We start from the raw sequence: 25,266 nt of genomic DNA, 5'->3' as shown, positions 1-25,266 counted from the left end.
AGGCTTTTCTCACTCAGATGGTGATTTGGGCAGCTGGAACCTGGGGGCATATTTGCTTCATTACATGCATTATTTTGTCAGCTGGAGCTGATTTTTTGTTAATATACAGATGGACACAGAAAACCTTCAAAGACCTTACAAATATATTTTGTTTTAAATGTAAATACGATCCTGGTATCATTAATAGCCAAGCTAGCTTATTTCTCTTAGCTTTCTATGCCTTATATGCCAATAATCTCAGGGCCTTTTTATTTTTAAAATAAATTTTCATTAAGCCTGAGGAGGGCTCTTTCTGTCTTTCCTGACTGATTCAGGTTTAATTGGCCTCTAAGGATGGTAAGCTGCTTGAGGGTTCTTTCAGAATCTGTGTTTCTCTGCTTCTTTGCCAAATATATTTTTTTTTCATCTAGCAATTTGTTTCTATGAGCTTCTTTTCCTCATTTTTCCTGCCAGAGACAAAGCTGCTACATTTTTTCTTTCATTATAAGCTTTCCCTGCTATCAGTGTTCTCAGAAGAAACACTGGATTTCAGGTAGCTCCACCTTTTCTTTCAAAGGCTATTCTGGTATGTCCTAAAAAAAATATTTTTTTTATCAGAAGATTTTGTTATTTGTCTCCAATCCAAACTAATTGAATCTCCGTAATAGATGTGTGGGCTGACCATGCCATTTAATCTCTTTCCTGCAAGGCCAAACCAAGTGTAAGGAAGTCAGAACACAATTGAATCTAAGATAGAGGCAGTGTGAAAAGAAAAGAAACACCCCAAAATATTCTTACATAAAGAATTTGAAATTACACAGAAAATACTTTACTTTCAACATTCTTTCTCTTTCTTAATAATTGCATAGGATTGTTTGAGCTTTTTTTTCTTTCTTGCTGTCAGGGAAGACTAGGAGTCTTATATGATGTCCTTTAAAATTAATTAAGAGATTTGCTATCACTGTACATTTTCCCATCTTTGCTATCTTCTGTGCGGGTATAGAAGCCTCCATTCCAATGTTATATTATTTCCATAAGCAGTACTGACTATTTTCTGCTTGCTGTACCTCTAATTTTGTTTCCACTGTTTTAGAAATACTCCCATTCTGCAACAGTAATTAGCAGATTTCTACACTGGTAGCTCACAGGATGATTTTTTGGACTGTGTTTGTACCCAGTACTTCTCTGTTCCTCAGTGCAGCTTTAGAATAAACCTTTATTTAGAATAAACCAAACCAGGTTGGAAGAGACCTTCAAGATCATTGCGTCCAACCCATCAACCAATCCAACCCACCCAAACAGCTAACCCATGGCACCAAGCACCCCATCAAGTCTCCTCCTGAACACCTCCAATGACGGCAACTCCACCACCTCCTTGGGCAGCCCATTCCAATGGGCAATCACTCTTTCTGTATAGAACTTCTTCCTAACATCCAACCTGAACCTCCCCTGGTGCAGCCTGAGACTGTGTCCTCTCGTTCTGGTACTGGCTGCCTGGGAGAAGAGACCATCATCTGCCTGTCTACAACCTCCCTTCAAGTAGCTGTAGAGAGTGATAAGGTCACCCAAGTCTCCTCTTCTCCAGGCTAAGCAACCCCAGCTCCCTCAGTCTTTCCTCATAGGGCTTGTGTTCCAAACCCCTCACCAACTTTGTTACTTGGTCATAACCACAAAGTTAGTGGCAGTCAAAGCCATCTCTCTTTACCTAGGTGATCACAACATTCAAATTAATAGTCACTTCATAGAGCAGAGTACTCCGACAAATTTAGCCTGAGATGGATTCTGATCTCTCATAGATACTTGGGCTTTCAGTAGTGTAAACTACAAAAATTGAAACATGACATTCTCAAATATGTTCATGTCATATTCATCTCAAATATGTTCATGTCATATCCTGATGTTCAAGCGTCTCTCAAAATGGAAGAGAAAACTGTTCCAGGATTTGGTGAAGTTCTGGATAGAAACAGCAGAAATGGTATAAAGAGGAGTCTAGCAAAAGACAATAATTTACTGTACAACATTTTTTTATGCCTAAGAACTAAATATTGCAGACAAAGTCTACAAATGTATACTTTGTACCTTCTATAACCAAAAGGGAGGACAGAGGAAAGATTCCAGAGAGACAGAAAGAGCACAGAAGTAATAGGGAGGGGATAGAGAAATAAAATGTTAAGACAGTTAAATGATTGACAGCAGCAGTCTGCTTCTCACTGAAATGTGGTGGATGCTTCCCATTAAAGCAGCTGTCTCAAATTAACACCTTGAATGAAATTCTTCATCCACTGAATGTCAAGAAGGACAAGATTTCATCACAATCTGTGAGATAATACCAAATAACTGGATAGAAGTTGAAGACTGCCATTAGAATGCTCTCTGTAGTCTGAAAACAATGAGGGAGAAGAGTAGGGAAGTAAATAGCTGAACAGTTTCATTTTTGTGCTTATGGTTTTGTATTTATGCTTATCCGGTTAAAAAGAAGGAAAGCATATTGTCCCAGCTCTGGTGCTTGCTTGGACTCTTTCACTATCTTTGTCTTCCTCAGAACATACAAGATTTTTATGCTCCAAGGAACAGGAATCTAAGATAACAAGCAATAAAATTTCATTGCCTTAATAAGTTTACATATACAAAATACATTTTTATAAACAGTGAAGCCTCACATTACCCAATAAGCATCAAACATAGTACCTGGATCTCAGCCTGTTTATGAAGTCTTGGAACCAGATTTCGCTTGTCCGCTATGCACAAATCTGCACACACTAAATTGACAGATCGCACACTGTGCTGCCAAACACAGAAACTGGGCAAGAAGAGTCGAAAACATTTGCCCTTTTTGGTCTTTTCCAGTTATTGTCACTTCAAGTGTTTCTTAGGTTAAGCATAGATTAAAATCTACTTGAAGAGAAATGTAATTTTAAATTGCAAGGATCACTAATATGTGCTGAATGGTGCACTTGAAAAACAAATCACATTTAGCATGCACACACAAGTCTTTAAACATTCAAGCTGCAAACTGTTTATATTTGACATGTCAGATGTGTGGGGATTTTGGTGTGTTGGTTTTATTTTTTTTTAAACTGACAAATTTATTAATTAAAAAATCTTTTGCCATCTTTTACATCTCTTTCTATGTTCTGATCATAAAAGCTGCAATCTTCTTACAGTTGCTTAGTGCCAAATTTCAAAATTAGTCTGTGTCCAAAGTATGAAAAAAGTCAGGAACATTTGGGGAAAATTATAGCCCTTTCTCCAAATAGTAAGTGTTTCGTTTGATCTTTTGTAGTGTAACCCTGAACTGAGCTTCACTATGGCAATCCCTCACTTCTGTCATAAAAGTAGGCATGACTCTTACCAAAACAAAAGCATAAAACTTGTTTATAAGCAATAAATTATTTGTGAAGTTGTATATTTATTTATTTTTTTAAGTGAGGATGAGAGGGTTTTTTTTCCTAACTGTAAAGGCTTTATCGTGTGAAATTGTATATATAGGATAACACAGTCTTGCATGGATTTTAAAACTTGTGTGATGACTGCACAAGAGACATTCACAAATGGCTCTTTTGCCTCACTTAACTTTCAAAGATGTAAAGGTCTCTTGCAGTGACATCAGGCCACAGTTAACTCTTTGCCTATTTTTCACATGTTCAGCCTTCAAAATCAGTGTCCTCAGTTTGTTTTTTTGCACTCTCTCTCATAAGCAGGACAGAAAAAAAGTTTCGAGCATTCCTACCCCAGTATTTTCTGCCTCCCACAAATAGACAGGAAACATTTGTTCTTGCTAGAAATGGCAAGAGGAGCAAAGGGGCCTCTAAAAATTTTTTTGAGAACTGTGGAAGAAGCTTGTGTTAAATGAGGCTGAAAATTAAGATACTGAGAGGATTAACTCTGGGAGATGATGATTTACCTCCCTTACTCTGCTTCTGAAGTCAGAGCTCATGCACGATTACTCTGTATTCCCATTCATTAGTGTTTGGTATCATACATGTGTCAAGAGGGAAAATTGCCAAATATTGCAGATCCTCCAATCTTCCCACATTTGAAATTTCTTATAGCTATTCCTTCCTTGAGAACTGTTAAGCCTTCCAGGGAAGCTGGAAAATAGCTCCTGCTCTAAATCTCAGATGAGCAAATACACAATTTGGCATACAGAAAAGCTGATGAATACAACTAGAAATTATATTACTTTAATTCTTCAGGTAAATACTGATGGGGAGGTTGTTATTGGTGTTTTGGTTTTTAATAGGTCCCAAAATGACACGAAGTGTCGATATAATTTTAAAAGGTGTGTTATTTACAGGGAAGATTTGAGTAGCTCCTTTGGAAGCATTTCAAGCTGCTATATAATTATGTGTTTAGGATAATATTACTTTTAATAAAAACATCTACAAATGTCCATGGTAAAAATATGGCTAAATCTCATTATCTCAGCAGCTTTGGCACAAATCAATCCAGAAGGATCTATGGATTTAAGCCAAGAACATAAGGCGCTGGCCTGCACATGATGCCCCTTCAAAGCCACAGTGACCCTCCTCACTTCTCACTGGCATGGCAGCATGCTGACCAAAACGCTTAGAAATTGAGTCCCAACGCTGACCAAAGGTCACTTAAAAATGAGGCCAAGCACTACATGCTCACACCCTTGGGCCCACACTCCATCAGACCCATGCCACTCTCAACCCCACATGCCAACTGCGTCACTTGATAACAGTGAAGGGGCTGGGGGGAGCTTGGGACCATAGTGCCCTCCCTACCACTAGGTTATGGATCCCACCCTGAAAGGAGAACCAGCCAAAGGACTGGCCTCCAAAATAAAAACTCAGGTTGTGCTCCATGTGTCTCTGTGTGTATACATACCTGTGGAGGTGGATGCAGCAGTCGCTGGGGAGCTGCAGGGCTGTGGAGTTGTGTGGAGATCTGTGGGTCTACCCACCTGGCATGAGCATCCCCATGTGGCTCGGGCCTATGCCATCACAGGCTGGCTATGGCCTCCCTATGTGGCAAGAGAGCCACGGAGACCAGCTTTGACCACAGCAGACAAACAAAGTTTATGTGGCTGAGGAACTGAAAAAGAGCCTTTTTCCTCAGACAGCAAACACAGCCAACATGCAAGAGAGCTGTGAAAGCAAAAAGGGAAACAAGCGTTATCTTGCCACAGGACTATGCCCCAATCTTGTACTTAATTTCCAATACAGTTCCTAAACCCTAATATCTTTAAAGGACAGTATTCGGCCAAGAAACCATTCAAGCAGCAGTCTGCAGTTGGATCTTTAATGCATGTGTGTTTTTCTCCATTGTAAATTGCCTTCAACAGTACATACTGCCAGATACAAGCTTTATTCTTCCTCAAGCAGTGATGGGTATCTATGGCAAACCTCAGTTTAGCATGTACTCTCTTGTGGGGTTTTTGGTACCTGGAGATCTTACATCAGGAAAAGACGTGCACAAAGAGGTAAAACTCAAAAGGCAGTAAGCACTGCTGTGAAAACATGAACACTAGAAAGCTTTATGAAGCATTTTCAGTTTGTCTTTTAGCCCCCTTTCCTTACTTTATGACATCCATCTATGGCCCCTCTGGGCAGCTGCATTCACATTTGTCTGGAACTCAGACCCAGAATGTTTCAGTGGGGACACCAGAGACTGGGACCCATAAGTTTTATCAGCTCTTATTGTTGCGTGCTTCCACAGCCTTCTGCAGCCCTGCTCCAAGTGACTTGTCTAACCAATCTGTTCTTACCTCTTTCCCACCATACTCACTTCATTCTCACGTTCACAAGTCTTCCTATCAGCCCATTAACTGAGCACTCATTAACTACTTGCTCAGTGTCTGGTATTAACAAGCTCTTGTTACCATCTTCCTTAACCTAGGGTCTTCTTACCCACTCCTCAGTGCTGCTCTTGAAAAACATGACATTGCCCTGCTGGGTATCAGAAAAGTGCATCTGTGAATGTGATTTTGCAGACAGTGAACTGTTACTTTGCAGACTATGTTTTCCTTAATTTCAAGACATACAAACTTTCTTTGTATGGGCAATTTTAGATCCCAATGTCCACTAAACCAGCTAACTATGACTGTTAGACATAGTGGAGACTTACCACTGAAGTGAAGGATAGGTTTTCCAGAAGCAGAAACATTTCTTGCTTCTGGGTGAAAACAAAGGATCTACAAATAACGTTACCTCTCCACACACATGTACAGAAAAAAGCCGGTAAATCCTATATACATCACAGTACATCATGTAGAATGTACTCAAAACGTGTACACATGTTAAAAATATTGTCCAAGCACAAAGGCTGAGACACTGTGCAGAAAAGGCATGCAGCACAATTCTAAGCAAAGCAATGGTATGAATCTTTGGACTGCTACAAAACCCCAAAATCAAACATTTACCTGTTTTTGGTTCTTGTCTGAGGCCTGTTGGACATCTCAGGAATTAGGAAGGACCAGTGCATATGGACAAAAGTGCTGTAAGGCTCACAGAGACTACTGTTTCACCGTCAGGAAGAGATGTGGCCACATTTTCTTGTGAGAGATTACTGATCCCATTTGGAGCAATACCTGAGACTGCACAGAGGATCTACTTATCAGCCTAAGATTCTAGCAGATGTCCCAGAGATACAAATTAGAGGGAAAGATGTACCAGACTACAATGAAGGAGTAATGCACAGCAATTCTGGAGCATCAAATGGAGGTGGTCTTTTTATAGAAAATATCATCTACCAGGTAAGATCTGAGTCAGCCACATCAGCTTCTTCTGCCTTGTTATACAGTGCATGGACCGCAGTTCTGTTGGTAATGGTGATGGTAAAAAGCTAGAGGAAAGACGGACACCTGCTCATTAGTTCTTTAAAGGAGAACTAAGAATCACTTGACAGGTGACTATTAGCTCATTCCTCAACACTAGAACAACTTGTTAGAGAACACATCAGAGCTCTCCTGAAGTCACTGGGAAGGCATATCTTACTGATTCCAGCATCTCAAAATACCTCAAAGCAAAGACTGGTATATCTTGTTCAGACAAGCTGAAAGAGCCCTGTGGAATCCCTTCAGAGAGGAAAATCTGCATTTTCAAAACTCACAAGTGATTGTAACATTATCATTGCCAGCAAGTAGCAATGATCAAAACCTCTTGTTCTCTTCAATAATTGATAGTAGTTTGTAACTTGCAAGGATCAAACCATTGTACTTCAGGAACCACTGTAATTCAGGAATGAGTCCAAGAATACTTAGGTTATAGCAACTGTATGCACAGGCCTTCTACATACTGAGAATAAACACTCTTGTCTGTTGAAATGGATCAAACTGGCTGTTTTCAAGTTCACACTCTCTTACAGAGCCAACTTTAAGGTCTTCATAATTAGTAATTACATCAGATTGCAAGAAATACAAACTAATACAAACCTGAAAGTATCTTAAAGGCTACTATACCAAGAAATTATACAAGTGAGGAAACCTGGCATGAAAATAAATATGCAAAATGCTACATACTGTACAAGTAAGAAGCAAGAAGAGCACCAGGCAACCATCATCAAGAATGCATGAACTCAGAAAGCCTTCCATAGAACGCACAGTTTTCTCTTGGTATCATAGGAGTTGCTAGTGACCACAATAGGAAGCAACGAGGCAGCACCAATCCTAGACATACCAAAGCAGTTGAGCTCTGGAGGTGAGCAGAGATCTTTCAAAAATCACAATCATGCAGCATGTGGACAGATACAGCAGCATTCTCAAACAACACAAACACTACAGCTGTGAGCCATTAGGCAGACAGCCCTTAGATTACAGGTTTTTCATCAGACTTTCCTATGCATTTCCAGAATTACTTTCTCCTTATCTTCTACCTTCTGAAGCTTAACTAGAAAATATTCTTTTTTAAAATGTGCCACCTAAGCATTAGTTAACCACTTGATGCACTGGGCATTAAAGTCCTAAGAAATGAAGCAATCCCACCTTCAGCAATGGGGCATCAAAACACCTTCATCCACAGATACATGAAAGTGTTGTTTCATAAAACTCTTAAAATGCAGTTTCATTAAGAAAGTAACCCTCTTCAAATAATGCACTAACAGCTACAAATGGCTAGAAAGACAAGAAATAGAACTCCAGTATTAGTGTCCTGGTTTGAGGCCAGGCAGATTCTCTCTTGCCCCTGAAAGGGGCAAAAGAATGACACTCACACAAATGGATTGCAGAAGTGATGGAAAGTTTAAATGAAGAAGCAGTAAGTGTTGCACAGAAACTACAAGCATAGTGATAAAAGAATCCCAAAGCATGCAGAGTCCCCTGTAGCACACCCAAAAGCCCTTCATACTACCATTCTTTGTGAACCAAACCAGCTTTTGGAAATCAAACCCATTCACCTATCTAATGGGAATGGATTCAGAGTACATTCAATATTGACAACATTCACAGAATGTTGCAAGTCTAAGAACTATCTTCTCTCCCAAGCTGCTGCTCTCCTCACTTATTAACCAATTTCTCTTATTTTATTAAATATTAGATTGAGCTGATGGTGAATTAATTCCCTTTTCTTTGTACCTGTCAATTACCATTGCTCTAAATCTCACAAGATTTGCCTTCCCCCCCCCCCCCCCCATTAAACTGCAAATGCAGAAAATCTTCTCTATTAAGCTTTTTCCCCCCCCAGTCCTCTCTTTTCTAGGTTGAACTCTTCCTGGTTTATCGTAAACTATCCTCATCTGTCCTCTGACCATTTGATATTGCAAGACTCCAGACTTCACAAATAAAAGGTTTTCACTTTATAGCATCATATAGAACCATCATTCTCTTTAATCTCACAGTTCTCACTCATCTTTCTTATTCTATCCATAATATCCCCTTTATCTCACCAAGACTGTCTGTATTGTGTCAGGGAACTTAAATGCACCTTTATTTTTGCATTCTAAAGCACAGGGCCTATGTTTCCTTCATGCCCTGCTCAGCACAAGGTCCAAAAAGCTTCTGCTACGTCAACACAATATAGCACATGCATGTCCACACATATACAGATCCTTTTCAGAGATGGCAGGTGGGGTACTATCATCTCCTTGCCTTCTGGAACATCATTCCTACTGCCCACCAACTAGCCCGAAACCATAAAACATCTCGATCCGTAGCATGATCTAGTATGAAACAAGGCTGTGTTAGCTAACAAGAAATACAGTAAACTCAAGTCAAAAGGAAAAAAAAAAAATAGTGTTTTATTAACTACCACACTGTTATAATACACTTTAAACGTACAATAAGGTAGCCTTTAAATTTGAGGTGGTTGTAAGAATAACAACTGAACAGATTTCCAAATGTTCGTAAATAGGTGAACTGCAGTAATTATTGTTGTACATTATTTATTTTTTTTTAATGTTTTTTTTAATTTTTTTTTTTTGGAAAATGGTATAGCACTTACAGACTGGCTATGTAACTTCATTTTGTACATTTCTCTATCATGGAAAATATAAACAGTAATTAAAAAATAAAAAGAAAATTCAGCGTAATAAAAAAACCCAACATATATGTTTATCAGTTAAATGTACTGGATACATACAATTTGTAAGGGAAGAAGCAAAAAAAAAAAAAAGGAAAAAAAAAAAAAAAAAAAGGAAAGATGGCTGATATTTAAATGCAGGTTGACTAACCGAAAACTAAACAACAAACAAATAAAAACATCAGAACCCCCCCAGTTCGCTATGACTAAATCCGTACGTTTGGGAGCGCTGTCAATATGGAAGTGATTTTTCTGTTGTAGTTGCATATGTTCTATTTCACTCGTAATTTACAGGATGGCTTTTAAGGCCCTGGCAGACAGATGGTTGGTTTTTGTTTTTTTTTTTTTTTGGAAAAAAGATTCAATAGAAAACAAAAATAAATCACTGCTGAGACGCAATACACCTTATTTTTGGTCCTCCAATGTTCAAAAGAAGGGATATACTTCACTATAACATTTGCCTTACCACCCAAATGCCTCAACCTATACATATTATTATTTTTATGTGTTTTTTTTTTTTTTTAACATTTTAAACTTTTTAAACATTGGTTATATTGCCCACCTTGGTTATTGAAAGAATATTAACAAGACATCATTTTGGCAAATTAAATCTTAAACATGGCTTTTCAACAGGATTTAAAAGGTGACTATCCCTAGAGTTCCATGTTAAAACGTAGTTTTCAAAATCTTACAAGAGTAATGCTTAAAATATTGTACATAGTTAACCTAATTAAAATAATTAGCTTCAAAATGACAAGTTGATGAGCTAAGTAAAGCCTACACTATGTAACATTTGCTTGGAAACTTGATTTGTCAGTTATGCATAATAAAAATTCCAGTCATCAAGAAAATTACAAAATTTCTTTTATCATAACATGATTTCTTTTCACCCATCAACTTCTTTTATCTTACAATAGATAAATACCAACATGTTCTCATTTTTTTTTACACTAAACCACACAGGATTGATGCATTTGGTTAGACTACCATTTCCATCGTTAAATTCTTTTTTTTGTTGGTTTTTTTTCTTTTTTAATATAACTTGGTAAAATTTCATCTCTTCTAGATTCCAAAAGTACCTACAAAACCCATGCAATTTTACCATTTTAATATACTATGGAATATCATACAAAGTAAGGCATTTCAGTGTCATGTATAACCAAGTTACTGTCAATCCAAAAATTTTTGCACATCAATAAAAAGATATCTAAGAACTTAGGAACAATATTCTTCTCACTACTGTATAAAAATAACCACAATTAATAGGTATCTTGTGTAATATTTACTCCATTGTCTCGTTTCCCGAAACTGTGACAAGCTGTAAAGGTATTTCACTGTTGGTAAGAATATCCTGATTGCTGGTGCCAGATGTATTGACAGTTCCTATTCCTGAAACAGAACCTTGCTGAATATTTGCAAGGATAAGTGTTGTTCCTCCTGCAGTAATCAAAGTATCATCAGATGTTGCTTCTACTGATGCCAGCACTGTACTGCTAGAGTGAATACCTTTTTTATTCTGATGTGTTTTAATGTGTTTGGCAAGGTGGTCACTTCTCATAAAGCGTTTTGAACATTCTGGACAGACAAATTTCTTCTCACCTGTCAAAGAAGATGAGAAAAAAGAAACACATTTTCAAGAACATTAAAAATATCACATGTACACCAAAACCTGGCAAGTTACTGCCTTTAGAAGTTCAAATTCTAACAACATCTACGCTTAAGAAAAAAGAGCAATCAAATGTGATAAACTTGTGTGTGACATTTCTAGGCACTCAAACAAATCCTTTAAAAGAATTTATTTTTCTGTGTCTCACTGAGTTTGGGGAGATCTTTCAGGAAAGCTAAAGCATCTCCTATCCTCAGGCTGCTAAGCTTCTCTGCAATTATGGCCAACAAATAACTTCTTTTAAGAGGAGAACAAAACCTACTAAGTAATAGACAGGGAAGACTACATGAGCTCCTATGGAATCACACTTGAGACTGACAAAGTCATAAGGCAATTCAGGTTTGAAAGGACCTCTGGAGGTCTCTAGTCTGATCTCTTTCTAAGAAGTCAGCTACAAGGTCAGACCTGGTTGCTCAGGAATTTATGCAGTTTGGTCTTGAAAACCTTTAAGGATGGAGACTGCAGAGACTCTAGGCATCCGGTTCCAGTGTCATCACAGTCAAAATTTTTTATATCTGCTTTGAACCTCTCTTGTTTTAACTTATGTCTGTTGTCTTCTCACCAATGTCCTGCCATGGAAAATATGCTTTTGTCTTTCTAATACTGGCTTTGCAGGTACCAGAAGGCTGCTATTAAACTTCCCCTGCCCTTACTGTTCTCTTTATGCAACCAAAAAAGCCTGGGTCCTACAGCCCCTCTACGTAAGGCAAATGCTCCTACCTTCCTGATCATCTTGGTCTCTTTTTAGTCCACTCAATCCTGTTGATCAATGCCTTTCTAATATCTGGAGCTAAAAATGAGATGCAATATTCTAGATGCAGTCTAACTAGGGCTGAGAAGAAAAGAATAACCACTTCCCTAGAACCAGTGCCTCTGCTTCTGTTGATACAACCCTGGCCATCTTTACTGCTGGCTCTTGCTCATGTTCTAGCTGTGTATCAACACTCCCAGGTACTTTACAGCAGAGCTACTTCCTAACTAGTCAGTGCTTAGCCTGTGTTGCTGCAAGGGTTAATTCCATCCCAAAGGCAGTACATTGTGTTGATCCTTGCTGAATTTCATCAGGTTCCTTTAGCCTATTCCTTTTGGCCAGTTGCCTCAGTTTGGTGTCACAGGCAAACCTAAGAAGAATGCACTCTGTTGCCTCCCTCAGGTCAGTGATAAAGATTTTAAAACAGGCCAAAGGGTAGATCCCTGCTGTCCTCTACTTTTTATTGGTATGCAGGTACACTGGGGGACATTAATCCTGCCCTCTGAGATGGTTTGTTCAGTAGACCTGTTTTTCTTAAACCTATCTGGCTGTCGATACAGACAGATCGTAACAGCTCAGCTTGGGTTCCAGCATCCAACATGTCTAACAAAATCACACCATTAGGTATGAAACATGAAGTATTTGTCATTTGACTCTGCAAACACAATTTTCTAAGCAATAGTAAATGTTGGTAACCATGTAAGTTACCTATTGTGCTTTCATTGGTATTTTTTTAATAGTCTAACTTTAAAATGTAGGCATCCTAGGGAATGCAACTATGGGTTCAGTTTATAGGAAAATAGGTAACAGACAACAAACTGCTTCTTGAAAACATGGGAGATGTGGCCTAATTTCTGGTATTTGTTTTAGATAGAAAGAACAGGTGTCAACCTTGAGTCCCTACTAGGTGGTTTACCCATGAAACTAGAAGACACGAATGATGCATCTTCACATGCTCTTGCTTGATTTTGTGGCATCTAATCTCTTGGACATCTAGCCCTATGTTTTTAAATATGTATTTATTTTTTTTAATGAGCAACAGTTGTCAAAGTTCTAAGTTGGAACAACAACCTGAATCAAAGTATTCTAGCTAAGCTCTATTGTTCTGAATCAAATAAAACATAGCTGGTTTTCTTCCTCAGACCTATTGAAGTCAACAAAGGGTATTAGATAACTTTAGAAAAGTCACATGACATTAAACCCAATCCAATACAAAGAGATATTTTAAGAGAGTTCTCTTCTTAAAAGGTATTTATCCAAGCCCTCTCTAGTTAAATGCACCAGAATCAAAGAATGTAAACCTGTGTGTGTTCTTCGGTGCCGCTGAAGCTCATCGCTGCGAGTGAACCTTTTGCCACAAAACATCCAAGTACAAACAAACGGACGCTCTCCAGAATGCCAGCGGAGATGAGCTCTCAAGTGTGATGTTTTCCCATATACTTTGCCACATCCTGGTATGTGGCAAATGTGTTGTTTCTTTTTCCCCAAGTTAGAGCCTCTGTTAGCAAAATAAAAGAGAGAAGTTATACATTCTAATACGTTCATCCTAAATACTGGTCACACATTTAAGTGGGCTTACATATACCAAACAGATCTGCAAACAAACCTGAGAGGTTCCCGTTTTTGTTTCAAGTACAGAGTCCAGTACACTCACTAAGAAGCTGGAACAAAATTCTATGCAGCTATCCCAACTCTGCAATAAGTTATAAATTCAACAGCATGTGACGTTTAAATGACAGAAGTGCGATCTTCAGCAGGCATACATGTATATGCAGTTGGAAACACAGTCATTACAGCAGGTTGTACTACTTTGATGATGAAGTGCCTGTATTTTTAAGTTTCTCCCAGTTTCAGCTTTTACCATACCAAAGACATTTTTGGCAAAGAAAACCACAAATGGCTGCAATTGCCAAAATGGAAACAGGAGATCTTCACATCCGGGAAGAGAACAGATGGGACTTTGGCATCTTGGGGAAACTTGAGAAGCAGTTTGGGGTTGGAGGACAAGCACACTAACCTGTATATTTCCACTAAAAGGAGTGGCAGTGAAACAGCTGATCTTGCTGATATTTTCATTAATTCCTTGGTATTTCAGGGTGGGGGGAGGGATACACCAAAATGAATACAATTCACAGACAGAATAATCCAGACTGCAGAGCTGATGCCTGTTTTAAGATGCTATTTCACTGAAATGTTAGGTGATTTATTTAGGGTAAGTACCTAAGGCAAAAACCTTTTTTATTTATTTTTTTTTCTTTTCTTTTCTTTTTAAACAAAATCACAAGAGAGAGGTAAGAGCCTCTGAAGACCTAGAGAAAGAGATCAATCTGGCCAGTGCAGGCCATCATGATTGATTTTAGCCAATTTAAGTGTTTGCTGCTGCTGAAAGGGCACTCTAGGGAACAGATATGGCGAACAATGCAGTTATCAATGCTGATACAAGGGAGGAGATTGGAAAATGCAGCCAAGCATCAGGTCACCTTATTCATTGGCAATGCTAACTTCGAACAGCTTGAATGGATGCTGAAACCACAATCTTGGGCACTACCATCCTCCATGACAGATTATACAATTCTCTGTTGCCTCCCCAGGGCATTATTTTTTTTCCCTTAAATCAGATGCTCAACTTCTGCTTAGCTATCCAGTGGCTGAAGGATTTGTCAGGCAACTGTTAGACATGGATTGTCACTTCTGTATTCAGAACAGCTCTGAGTGTTCAGCATAAAATGTGAATACACATTAAGGAGCTAGCACTTGGAGCAAGCATTTCTAAACAGACACAGAAATTAACTCACTCTAAACACTCAAAACATCCAAAGAGAATTCCAACCCAAGCACCCTAAGATACTCCAGACACTGCAGAAAAGGAGATAAAAATCAGATTAGGGCCTAGAAAAAGTTTCTAAGAAATCTCAGTATAGAGCAATCTTCATAGTGCTTCATTAGACATTTTGTCTCAAAAGAAAAACCATCACTTTTACATTCTAATTATTTGTCATGACAGCATAGATTTTGACTTCCGAATACATTTGACAGAAGCAGAATTACAGAGTTCAGAAGGCTCCTGACCCTGCTGAGGTAGCGGTAGACTTGTAGGAGGCTATGGGTATGAGACAGAAGAGATTGTATTTTGGGGGGTTTTTGCAGGTTCACCTGCTTGTTTTATTCAGCTTGTTCATAAATTTCACACAAAGCTACCTGGCATCTCCATCGTTATCTGAAATACCCAGTTTTGGAAACCTTTGCTACAACTAAATTCTCAGGTTCACACTTTTCCAAGGCCTTCCCTCAAGTCAAGATTAAAAAGCAAGATTAGCTCTAGTGTCTAACTTTGTACTATGCCACCTACACAGTACCTACCACCTTCTCAGAATTCAGAAGTTTTGGACACTCAGCCAATTTCCAAAGTGTTTAGCAAAGTATGTTTAGATTGCCCCCTTTCTTTTTAATTTCTCTGCCTCTGCAGATGACTAGACCACAACACCAAACTAACAGTTCCAGTGGCATTCATCTGTCAGCCCAGAACACCCAGATCCATGGGCTCCAAGAAAATTTTCTGTACTCTTCCTTTTGCCTCACTGCAACCAGTTCCATGGTTCTCAGGCTCTATGTTTACCTTCTTCTATTGATTCTGTTCTGGACAGCTCTTTTTTAGGTCCTCTTGTATAGTGTCTGAAGGCACCTAGCAATTGCAATGCAAGGCAGAGGAACACCCATGGCTCTTCTCCATTATACAGACTTGGTAACTAAAAGAATTCTCCACAGGACCCCATTACCCTATGTTTATAATTGCTGCCCAGCTCCATGTAACACTAAGAAATGCTCAGCTTATGGTTATTTTCTGCATTTGGAAGTACATTTCTGTATACAGAGCATTTTTTCTGTATTTGAGATTTCATCCTCACAACTTCTCCAAACACAGTAAAGCATTTCCTTCCACAACAAGTATTTTCACAGTATCACAGTACGTTAGAGGTTGGAAGGGACCTCAATAGATCAGGTCTAACCCTGCTACCAAAGCGGGATCACTTAGTGTAGTCCACACAGGAATGCATCCAGGTGGGTTTTGAAAGTCTCCAGAGAAGGAGACTCCACAACCTCTCTGGGTAGCCTGTTCCAGTGCTCCATCACCCCCACTGTAAAGAAGTTTTTCCTCATGATGAGGTGAAATCATCTCTGTTCATGTTTGAACCTGTTGTTCCTTGTCTTATTACTGTGCACCCACTGAAAAGAGCTTGGCCCCCTCCACTTGACACCCACTTGACATTTTGTAAATTTGTATGATACAGTACATAAACGTGACACAAAAGTCATGAAATCACATCAAAATTCCCTTAAAATAATTCCAAGATTCCTAAGTCAGTCATTTGAATTTGCTTAATTGAAGGAAACAAAGGCTCAACTCATGGTCAGCTTACTGTGTGTAGGTGGTGTCACACATATTTCTAAGAACTTCACTTAACTGGTGACAGAATTCCTTAGCAGACTCTAAAGTTCAAAGTAAGAGGAAGAATGAAATCTGCAAGACTACTGTGTATGAGTAACTAAGTGCATTTATTCCACACAACTTCATGTAGGTATCTGCATGTTTACTTCATGTGCGCACTGACTGGATATAAGCCAAATTCCACCTGGATGCTTGGCAGCAATGACAGTCTGGCACAATGCCCTAACGCATCATACTAAGAGGTCTTTCTTGCTGCACTGGCCAATAACCATCATCACTGAGTAAAAGGATATGACTCAGGCCTACTCCTCCAATTAATACTGAAGTATTTTCAGGGTACATTTTAGCTATATAAAGACTGGAAAAGATGTTTCTCAGTAACCATGCAGAATGCAACAGTTTCAGCAGCAGACACATTCACATACAACGAAACTGGAGTTCCAGGAGGGACATCAAGTATTTAAAGAATAAAACACACACTTATTAGTTATTTTAAGAATGTCTATTTTACAGTTATGTACCTCAAGCGGTACTCAGAAGCACTCTTCCTCTACAGATCCAGACAGCAGTAGTGTAATTCCAGATGTAACTGAGAGGAGGTTGAAATCTCCACATGTAGCTCAAAATGAGCGTGAAGTTTCTGCCTAACTTCAGAAATCCTATGGTCTGTTTGGAATCAGAGTTATTCTTCCAGGTTCCTCTCTCCCTCTCGCTCTTTCTCCACTTGCTTATCCACCATTTATTATACAAGCTTGAGGCTATAAGGTCTTAATTTACCTATCTACTGCATCATCTTCTTCCTTTCTTACCTCGGCCCCTGCCTAGTTAAGGTAAAGGTAAGAGTGATTTCCTGCTTCACAGGCCTTGTACAAACAGAAATCATTTGAAGACTGCCATGAAGTCAAATTCTGTATTAAGAGTCAAAAAACCACAAGAAAAGCCAACGAGAAAAAATAGAATGAACCCCTTAGGTCACCTTTGCAACCAAAAACACAGAAATTACAAGAAATGCCAACATTAAGGCTATACAAAAGATGAAATCTAATGAAGTCTGCATATGTGAAGCCATGTACTACCTTTTCCTACCCCATTCAGTGCATAGGCAGGACAGTAGTCACTGTGTGAAATGCTATTCAGAGCTTTTTTGTACCAATCTAATGAGCTTTTCTTGTCTTACCAGTCACATGTTATTTAAGTACTAACTTAAATACAGAATTATTAATTTCCCCAGGGCTTTTTTCCTCATCATGGGCACTCAAATACAGTGTCTAAGAAACTCACAAATCATCATCTTGCAACACTCCTGTCTAATGGACTTGAATTGGAACAATCACTTCATACATCCAAATATGAGGTTGGAAGAGGCCAAATCAAAGACCCACCAGCCTTCAGGTGTCGAGTTCAAGACAGCAGAAGCATTAGTCTTAGAGTACTGCAGATGTTCACAATTCAGCTTAACTGACTTCTTTACAGGAATTAACTCAGTGCTTCTGCAGTGGAAAAGGTGGGGTGCATATACAAACACCTCCAAAACACCAGAACCCTTTTGCTGCATTCCTGTATCTCATTCCCTAGATGCCTTTTGATTTCTGCAATAAGTGAAGCAGACACCAATCATTACACAGCCCTGATTCACTCCCTGTGCATCATTCATCCTATCCACTGATTGGCACTGGGGTCATATGAAAAAGATTAGCACGCAGTCATGTAATTAGAAACCAAATGACACATATGCACAAGGGATTAAAGTTTCTCAGGGTATCTTAACTTCAGTATTTGCCAATTTCCAAGTTTTCAATTTTGCAACCTTAACATCCCTTGAAGAATTGTGAACACTACCTGAAGCAAATATCCTGTTAGAAACTCCACAAGTCATCAGCAGGGTTGAAAGAAATCAAACCTCAGGATTACAGCACTGGAGACAAACAAGTAACTCTAGCAGCTATGAAATATGACCATCATGTGTCAGAAGAAGAGGGAAACTATTCCTCTAAGTGGGCTTACTCCTTTTTGCTAGATTCTGAAGGAATTCTACTTTCTGGTGGAAAGTTGCTCTAGCAACTCTAAGCACTTTCACTTTTTGTTTCCTCACTGTTGTCTCCTTCATTATCCTTTTTCTATTCTAAATGCTTCTCACATCCCAATTTCCTGTCCTACTTTTCCTACTTTCTACATTTGATGTGTCCAGTCTTTCCTCTACAGTGGATTTCAAATTCTCACCTATCTAAACTCTGTTCTACCTCTTATCTCAACTCCAGTCAGATTACAGCCTTCTCCGGAATTCACCAAAACCATCCCCTCAGATTTTCTCAGAAACATTCTGTCTTGGCCTCTGATTTTAAAACACAGTGTTACAGCAACTCACTTAGGAGGAAGAGAACTTTAAAGATGTCTCTAAATTAAAGCCACTGTATTTTGGAATAGAGCACAAAGAAGATGGACCATGTGAAATCTCTGTTTCCTAGAATATGGGCAGTGCAAATCAGATTTTCAGAGTTTTCTCCCAGACTGAAGCATGGTATACTTTGGGCAATACTCCATGGCAGGTTCAGGGTTCACTGAGAAACTAAAAATATCTGTGCCACGTTTCAGTGAACTACAGGAACTTAACAATGAACTATAGGAATTTAACAAGAGGAAGTGGATGGACAAAGATGCTGCATAACCTTAACTGTAAATATTATCATTAGCTTTATTTGCAATGTAAACATATCAAAGTAGTTTTGCTTTAAACACTTAATACTTACTCAGTACAGCTGCCCAAGATACTACCTCTGTGTTTGCACAGAGGGTCTAGAGTATACAGCAAAATATCACAAGACTTGACAACAGACATATTCAGTCAGTATTATTAGAACTCTTAGAGCCATAGGACACTGACAGGTTATTTAAAGAGAACTCAGTAATTTATACTACAGTTTTCAACTAAATAAAGACTTCAGTTTTAGAGAAGAATCTGTTACCAAAATGGACAAATTTGCATGTACTGGAAAGAAGCCCCTGCACAATTATATCAAGCACAAACACAATTAAGTATTTTCACTTGTAAAAGGCTGCCTATTATCACCACTTCTCCTCTCATATATATAACCAAGATGTTTTAAATTAAGTGTAGAACACAATAAAATCTTTACAACAACAAAAAGCTGAAATACATTTTCATGGGATGTTAATAATAAAACATGGCTTTCTATGCAGCCCTGAAGTTTTATAAGAATTGGAACTTAGTACCTCTTTGCTAGCCACATCTCCACTAACTTTGAAAACAGTTCAAAATTTGGTATTTAGAGTTATACAAACCTTGTTTTTCTTAATAAGAAAACTAGGATAATTGTATTTTTATAACATTCTAAAGAAATCAATTTCTTTTCCCAAACTGTGGGGGGAAAAAGTGCTCAATCAGTGAGGAAATGCAGCAACACAGGATTTAATTAAGTTCTTGATATATGACAGGGAGCCAGCCGTAGATGTGCGTACGCCAAAATACTTGTTTTCTATTATTTAGGGCAATATTCTATCCCACTCATTTGTACTAAGTAGCATCTACCTGCAGATTTTTTCTAATTAATCTCAATGAAGTAACAGAGAGGATGGCATAACCTGCCCATCCATCTGCAAACCCAGAAATAAAGGTGTCAGTACTTTATTGCATAAGCTCCTTTGCCTACTCCTCTAGTTTTCTCTCACCACCGGAAACTGCTGCAAGTAAGGCTCCTTTGCCCCTCACTTGTTACTGTTTTTATCATCATATGCATGACATGACACTGAACATTACATACCTTCCACCACCTTCTTTGCAGTTGGGACATGTGCATGCTACTCGTCGCAGTCTCTTTCCCTCTTGATGTGGTTGGTCCCCTTCCTCATCTACCACTTGTACTCTCAAATGTGTTAGATCATTGGTATTCAGTGTAGAATCACCACTGAGCTGCCACTCTTCTGGATCAGGCTCCTCTTCTTTAATCCTAATATCTGAGGAAAAGAACAAACTCAGATCCATATGTAGTCCATTAAATAGACGAAAATGATAATGATCAAAACTCTTTCCTGCTAAGAGCCCTATGTCAGTCAAAAGTCAACATCCTTTAGTGCATATTGACATTGATTCTGTCCCCTTCTAACCTGTAATGTATTAAAAATTTTATCTTACTATATATTTAAAAGTTGAAGACAAGATATGACGAAGTATTAAAGTTCAAGTTTGAACTGTTCTTGGTAGGAAATGCTGTCACCTCAAAGATACTGCTTGCTGGAAACTTGGGAAAAACAGAGGAACAAGAGGTTGGACACAGGTTGAAAAAAAAAGTAAGCAAATGTTTCAAATGATCTAAAATAGCCATGTATGTTTGCATGTGAAAACTCAGCATGACATGACACAGCCTTTGCCAATGATCACCAGAAGTTTTCAGTGTGCAGTGATACATAAACCCACATGAGAAACCAAATAAAAAGGGTTTGACCTAAGGGAGACCAAGCTATCTAAGAACATTGTAAAAATCACACCTTTGCTCCATGTTCCCCTTCTCACCTCAAACATTTGCCTTTTCCACTATACATGGAGAAGACAACATTTAGGGAAGAAAGTTATTTGGTATTAGAGTCATAAGCAACACACAAACCACTTAAGCATACTGATGAGCTAGTAGTCAGAACAGGTCTTTGCAGTTTCATGGATTTATCCTAATATGATGATGGGCATCTGCAAGCACGTATACCCTCTCCCTGCAGATCATTCATTCAACCTAATCCAAGGACTTATTGTAGCATTATAGGACACTGTGAAACAGCGACTAGCAAATGTACATTTTAAGAGGAACGTTTTTCCTCTCAGACACTATTCTGGATTTCCAATGAGCTGAAAGTCTGTATTTAAAAAAGAAAAAAAATGACAGTTTCCATAAATAATTCATAAATAATTTTATAAAGCTGAAGCTCAGCCCCTTCTTTGGCTTAGCAGAGTAGTTTAGTTTGGGCTTTTTTTCAGTAAAAATTATTAACCACTAGTACAAATTAATAAGGAAGCCATCATTTTTTATCTTTTTTTTTTTTTTTTCTTTTATTGAAGCTTCAAACTAAAAGTTGTGTCCCTGTTTGGATGTATTTAAGAGACTGCTATCTCTGCAGAACAAACTCGGTCATCACGTACATTTTCATCCTCACTCAAATTCCACTGAAATTCCACTCAAACCCTGAAGCTTTAACTGAGCACTGTGGCCACTCTACATTCTTTCTGTGAGCCAGTGATCAGAAATCATCACAATGAAGATGAAGCTGCACAGACTGCATGATAAAACACAAGAACGAACCATGCTGGTCAGATCAGAAACAGCATTCTCTGTCCCAGCAGAGATCAGGAAAGAAATTAATGGTAAGACATGTAAAGAGAAGCAGTTATCTGGACTACCTTCCAAATCATCTCCAGCATTCATCTGTTTAGAGACACAGGATGTCGTTACACACAAAAATACGTTTGGTGCTAACAAAGTCTCACTCCAGTCTTTCCAAACACCACAGTTTGCCTTCCTTTTAATTGCACACGTAAAATCATTTGTGGGACTGTGCTGCAAAGTACAACACTGATATAACTAAAGTTAAAATAATTCTCTATGAAACCACTGCATTAGGAAAAGGATTACAGGTCAGAAACAGGGAAGTCTAGAACAGTTACCTGGTTTAGCTGTAAAAGCCAATGCAAAAGTTCACATTAGTATGACAGGTGCTGAACTGTGAGAATCCAGGAGCTAGCATGCTCACTTTTTCTGACTCTACACGTGGTAACATCCAGCAGAACTACTGTGGTAAGCCTGTCCAAACACCTACACTGAGCTTCACTTCTGCCGTAAGTTCACATCAGCAGAGAGGAACATAATAAGTTACTCTCATGTGAAGACCCAGAAAACCTCTGTGGTGACTTCTTGTCCTCTGCAATAGCCACCAAACTATCACTAACTCCATTACTGAGACTCACCTATGAATAACTTCTATATACATGTAATATACAAAAATCATTCTACATAAGAAAATATTGAAACACTACACAAGATAAAAACAATGTATAGAATTGATCTTTCAAATGGGATACTATTAAATATACTAATACATTCACTTACAGAAACTTCAGAAAAAGGCAAAAACCTGATTTCCTCATGCAACAGGGTACCTAATAGGAATTTAAATATAGGAAAGTGGCAAGGCTGCCAGGCAGGACAATTCAAGCCTCCAAGCAGCTCTTTAGGACTGGGTATGTTATGTACCACACTCAAAACTTTTCTCTCAAGCACTCCATAAAATGTACATTATATAAATTCTGTTTTTATTTAAAGTATGAATTAAAATCATGCTAACAAAATAAAGCACTGTATTAAAGAAGATAATTTAATTATTATTTAACTAACATTAGACACTGGCATATGGTGAGTTTGTAAAGTCAGCAGCTGAATCCGGTTAGTACCGCAGACCCATATCTCAAGAGATAGCTACGTGTCCTAGCAAAGATGAATGGATTAAATTAGGGTATGGATCTGTGCTTCCGAGACCTAACTCCACTACTGACATGGAACATTCCATATAGCATATTTTTCCTGTTATACTGACACCCCAAAGTCACACTCTAATAACAAAGATACACCTCACAATAGAAATGTCCAGTGTCTCTTACTGCACACCGGTATCCAGGGCTTTGTATCTTTATCTCCAGCAACGTTTGTCCACTCAAACTTTCATCATGATTTCCTTCCACTTTTTTCATCAGTATATCTCTACTCCCAGTTCATCCCAATCACCACCATTATTGCAACAATAAAAAGGCCCATACTAGTTTTATAACTGTGGAGGCACAAATGAGTAAACTATTTGGACACCACAAGAGGGATGCTGGAGTAAATAACAATTTGCATAGACATACAACAGTTTAGAGTATTATTTTTAAAAATGCAAACCTGAAATGAAGTCAAAGTAGTACTGTGTGTGTAATCTTGTGCTGTGTTTCCTGGTTATCTTGGTAAGGTAGAAAGTGTAGCTATTGCTTTAGGTATTCCTCAGAAGGACCATCTTCTACTCCAGGCACACAGAAAAGTATAATGTAAACTGGTCATTTACAGACATGACTTCTTAATACTTAAGTAGATTACAGTTTAAGTAAAACAAAGTCAAAAGAAATATGTTTATCTGGCCTCTCCAGGATGTAGTACAGAGTGGACTGTATTGAATCCTGTAGTGAATTTGATTGCCTTATCAAGGTCCTTAGAACCAATACGTTTCTTGTCCTCCAAGCAGGTTTTATGTTATTGCAATTGATGAGGGAAAAACCATGGAGAAGAGCAAAAGAGTCTTCTCATATGCAACGGAACTGGAGATTATGCAAATTCACATAGACAGCAATGACTCCACATTTCTCTGTTCCTTTGGATGTGCTCTGTTCCAATCCAGTCTCAACTGACAGAGTACTACATTTTACACATACTCCACAAAAAAATGATGGTAAGAAAAATAATTACATAATCCCTAAAGCCATGAAAATCTGATGCAAACACTGGTAAATTAGAAGCAACTTTTGTTTTCTACCAGTTAAACACAGACTAAATTAAGGTTCCATTTTCTTTACTACTATTTTATTTCCATGCTTTCAAATTTCTATATACCATTACTTCTTAATTAAGTTCAAAACCTATTACTAGGTAAGTATGAAAGGGAAATGCAGAGAAAGGCACTGTTTCAAATTGCCTACAGATGCTGAAAACCATTTATTCTGTTCAGGTTCTTTTTGGTATCTAGTGAATCAGATTTGTTTTAGGTTTTGATTTCCTCTAAAGGATAGAAACTGGGATCTTGGTGTACAATTTTGTTCCCAAGATAGTATTTCATAGTCAAAAAAAAGTCCAAAGCTGGTTACAGTATGGAGCACATTTAAATGTATTTGGCAAATAAAAAACAGTAACTGAAGCACTTTAGAGAATAGCTAAACTGACAGGATGAAATTATGCAGATGTAAATGCAGCTTACATACCCTTGAGTACATTTCAACTACAATCTAGTGTGCTGCTCACTGACACAGCCAGGTCATTTATCTACTTCACTATCAGCTGAATGCATCAATTAAGCTTTGTGTTCTATGTTGGTCTGTTTCAACTAGGTCTCTATGAAAACGCCGTTTCCTTCATCTGTGGGGAAAGTTACTAGTTTACCCAACAGCCACAGAAACCAGTATAAACCAAGGGAGGAGGATGCGGTGCAAAAATGCTTCATTGGAGGGTCATGCCACTCACTTGCCTCTGAAGAATGTCACATAAAGGCACTGTAACTAAGCATTACCTGCAACAGTCTTGAAACTGCAGGATTCCAGTTTAGCTGCTTTTCGTAGATGCTGAAAGCCACCCTGCCTTTTAACTCAGCTAAGCTTTACAAGTTCCTCATCTGAAAAGATGAAGTACAGTGCTTCAGCTGAAAAGAGATTTGTAGCACAACTGCACATACATTCATACCAATTTCCTCACAGCATCACAAATTGACTGCAGTTCCATTGTCTTGTAATCAGTCATGTCTATTCATTTAGCTTTCCAAATAGATGCCTCCCTTCCCACCCCTCCCAAGAAAACAGATTTGAATTCCCATCTCCTTTCCATCTTCTCTTGTAAATTTTATTTTCCTTTTCTTTCTACATTGCAATCCCCATTCCTCCACTATCTTGACTACTCTTGCCTGGATGCAAGTAAGCTTTGACAAAGATGTTGAAATGTCTCGGACACTATCCTTGTCCATTCCCATCTAAATGTAACTCTGCCCATAGCAACCAAAATCATTCTATGACTCTGTGATAAACCAAATTTCCTGAACTAAACTATCTGCATGTTCTCATTGACCTTAAAGGTCTTTTGAACTTAAAATGACCCACTTATTTTAAACTCTCCCTACCAGCTGACCAGCTCTGCAAGTCTTTCAGAGAGGA

The 25,266-nt window shown here is 38.3% G+C and overlaps 1 protein-coding gene across 2 annotated transcripts in view; it reads right to left on the bottom strand.

Moving 5' to 3' along the window:
• Positions 1-9,150: 9,150 nt before the first annotated feature.
• SP3 (Sp3 transcription factor) overlaps positions 9,151-25,266 on the bottom strand; it is a 35,687-nt gene continuing 19,571 nt past the window's right edge. For both annotated transcript variants that reach the window (XM_068138553.1, XM_068138554.1), the window contains 3 exons: positions 20,102-20,294; positions 13,177-13,373; positions 9,151-11,057 (listed from right to left, as the gene is read on the bottom strand). In XM_068138553.1, coding sequence (XP_067994654.1) covers positions 10,741-11,057; positions 13,177-13,373; positions 20,102-20,294 — 707 coding nt within the window. In that variant the 3' untranslated portion in view covers positions 9,151-10,740. The remainder of the gene's footprint in view (positions 11,058-13,176; positions 13,374-20,101; positions 20,295-25,266) is intronic.

This window comes from Melanerpes formicivorus, unplaced genomic scaffold (genome assembly GCF_026170545.1).
Source record: "Melanerpes formicivorus ecotype bairdi unplaced genomic scaffold, bMelFor1.0.p_v2 SCAF_5, whole genome shotgun sequence".
Classification (NCBI taxonomy): Eukaryota; Metazoa; Chordata; class Aves; order Piciformes; family Picidae; genus Melanerpes; species Melanerpes formicivorus.
The sequence above is the reverse complement of the archived record's forward strand: the minus strand, read 5'-3'. Positions and strand labels throughout refer to the sequence as shown.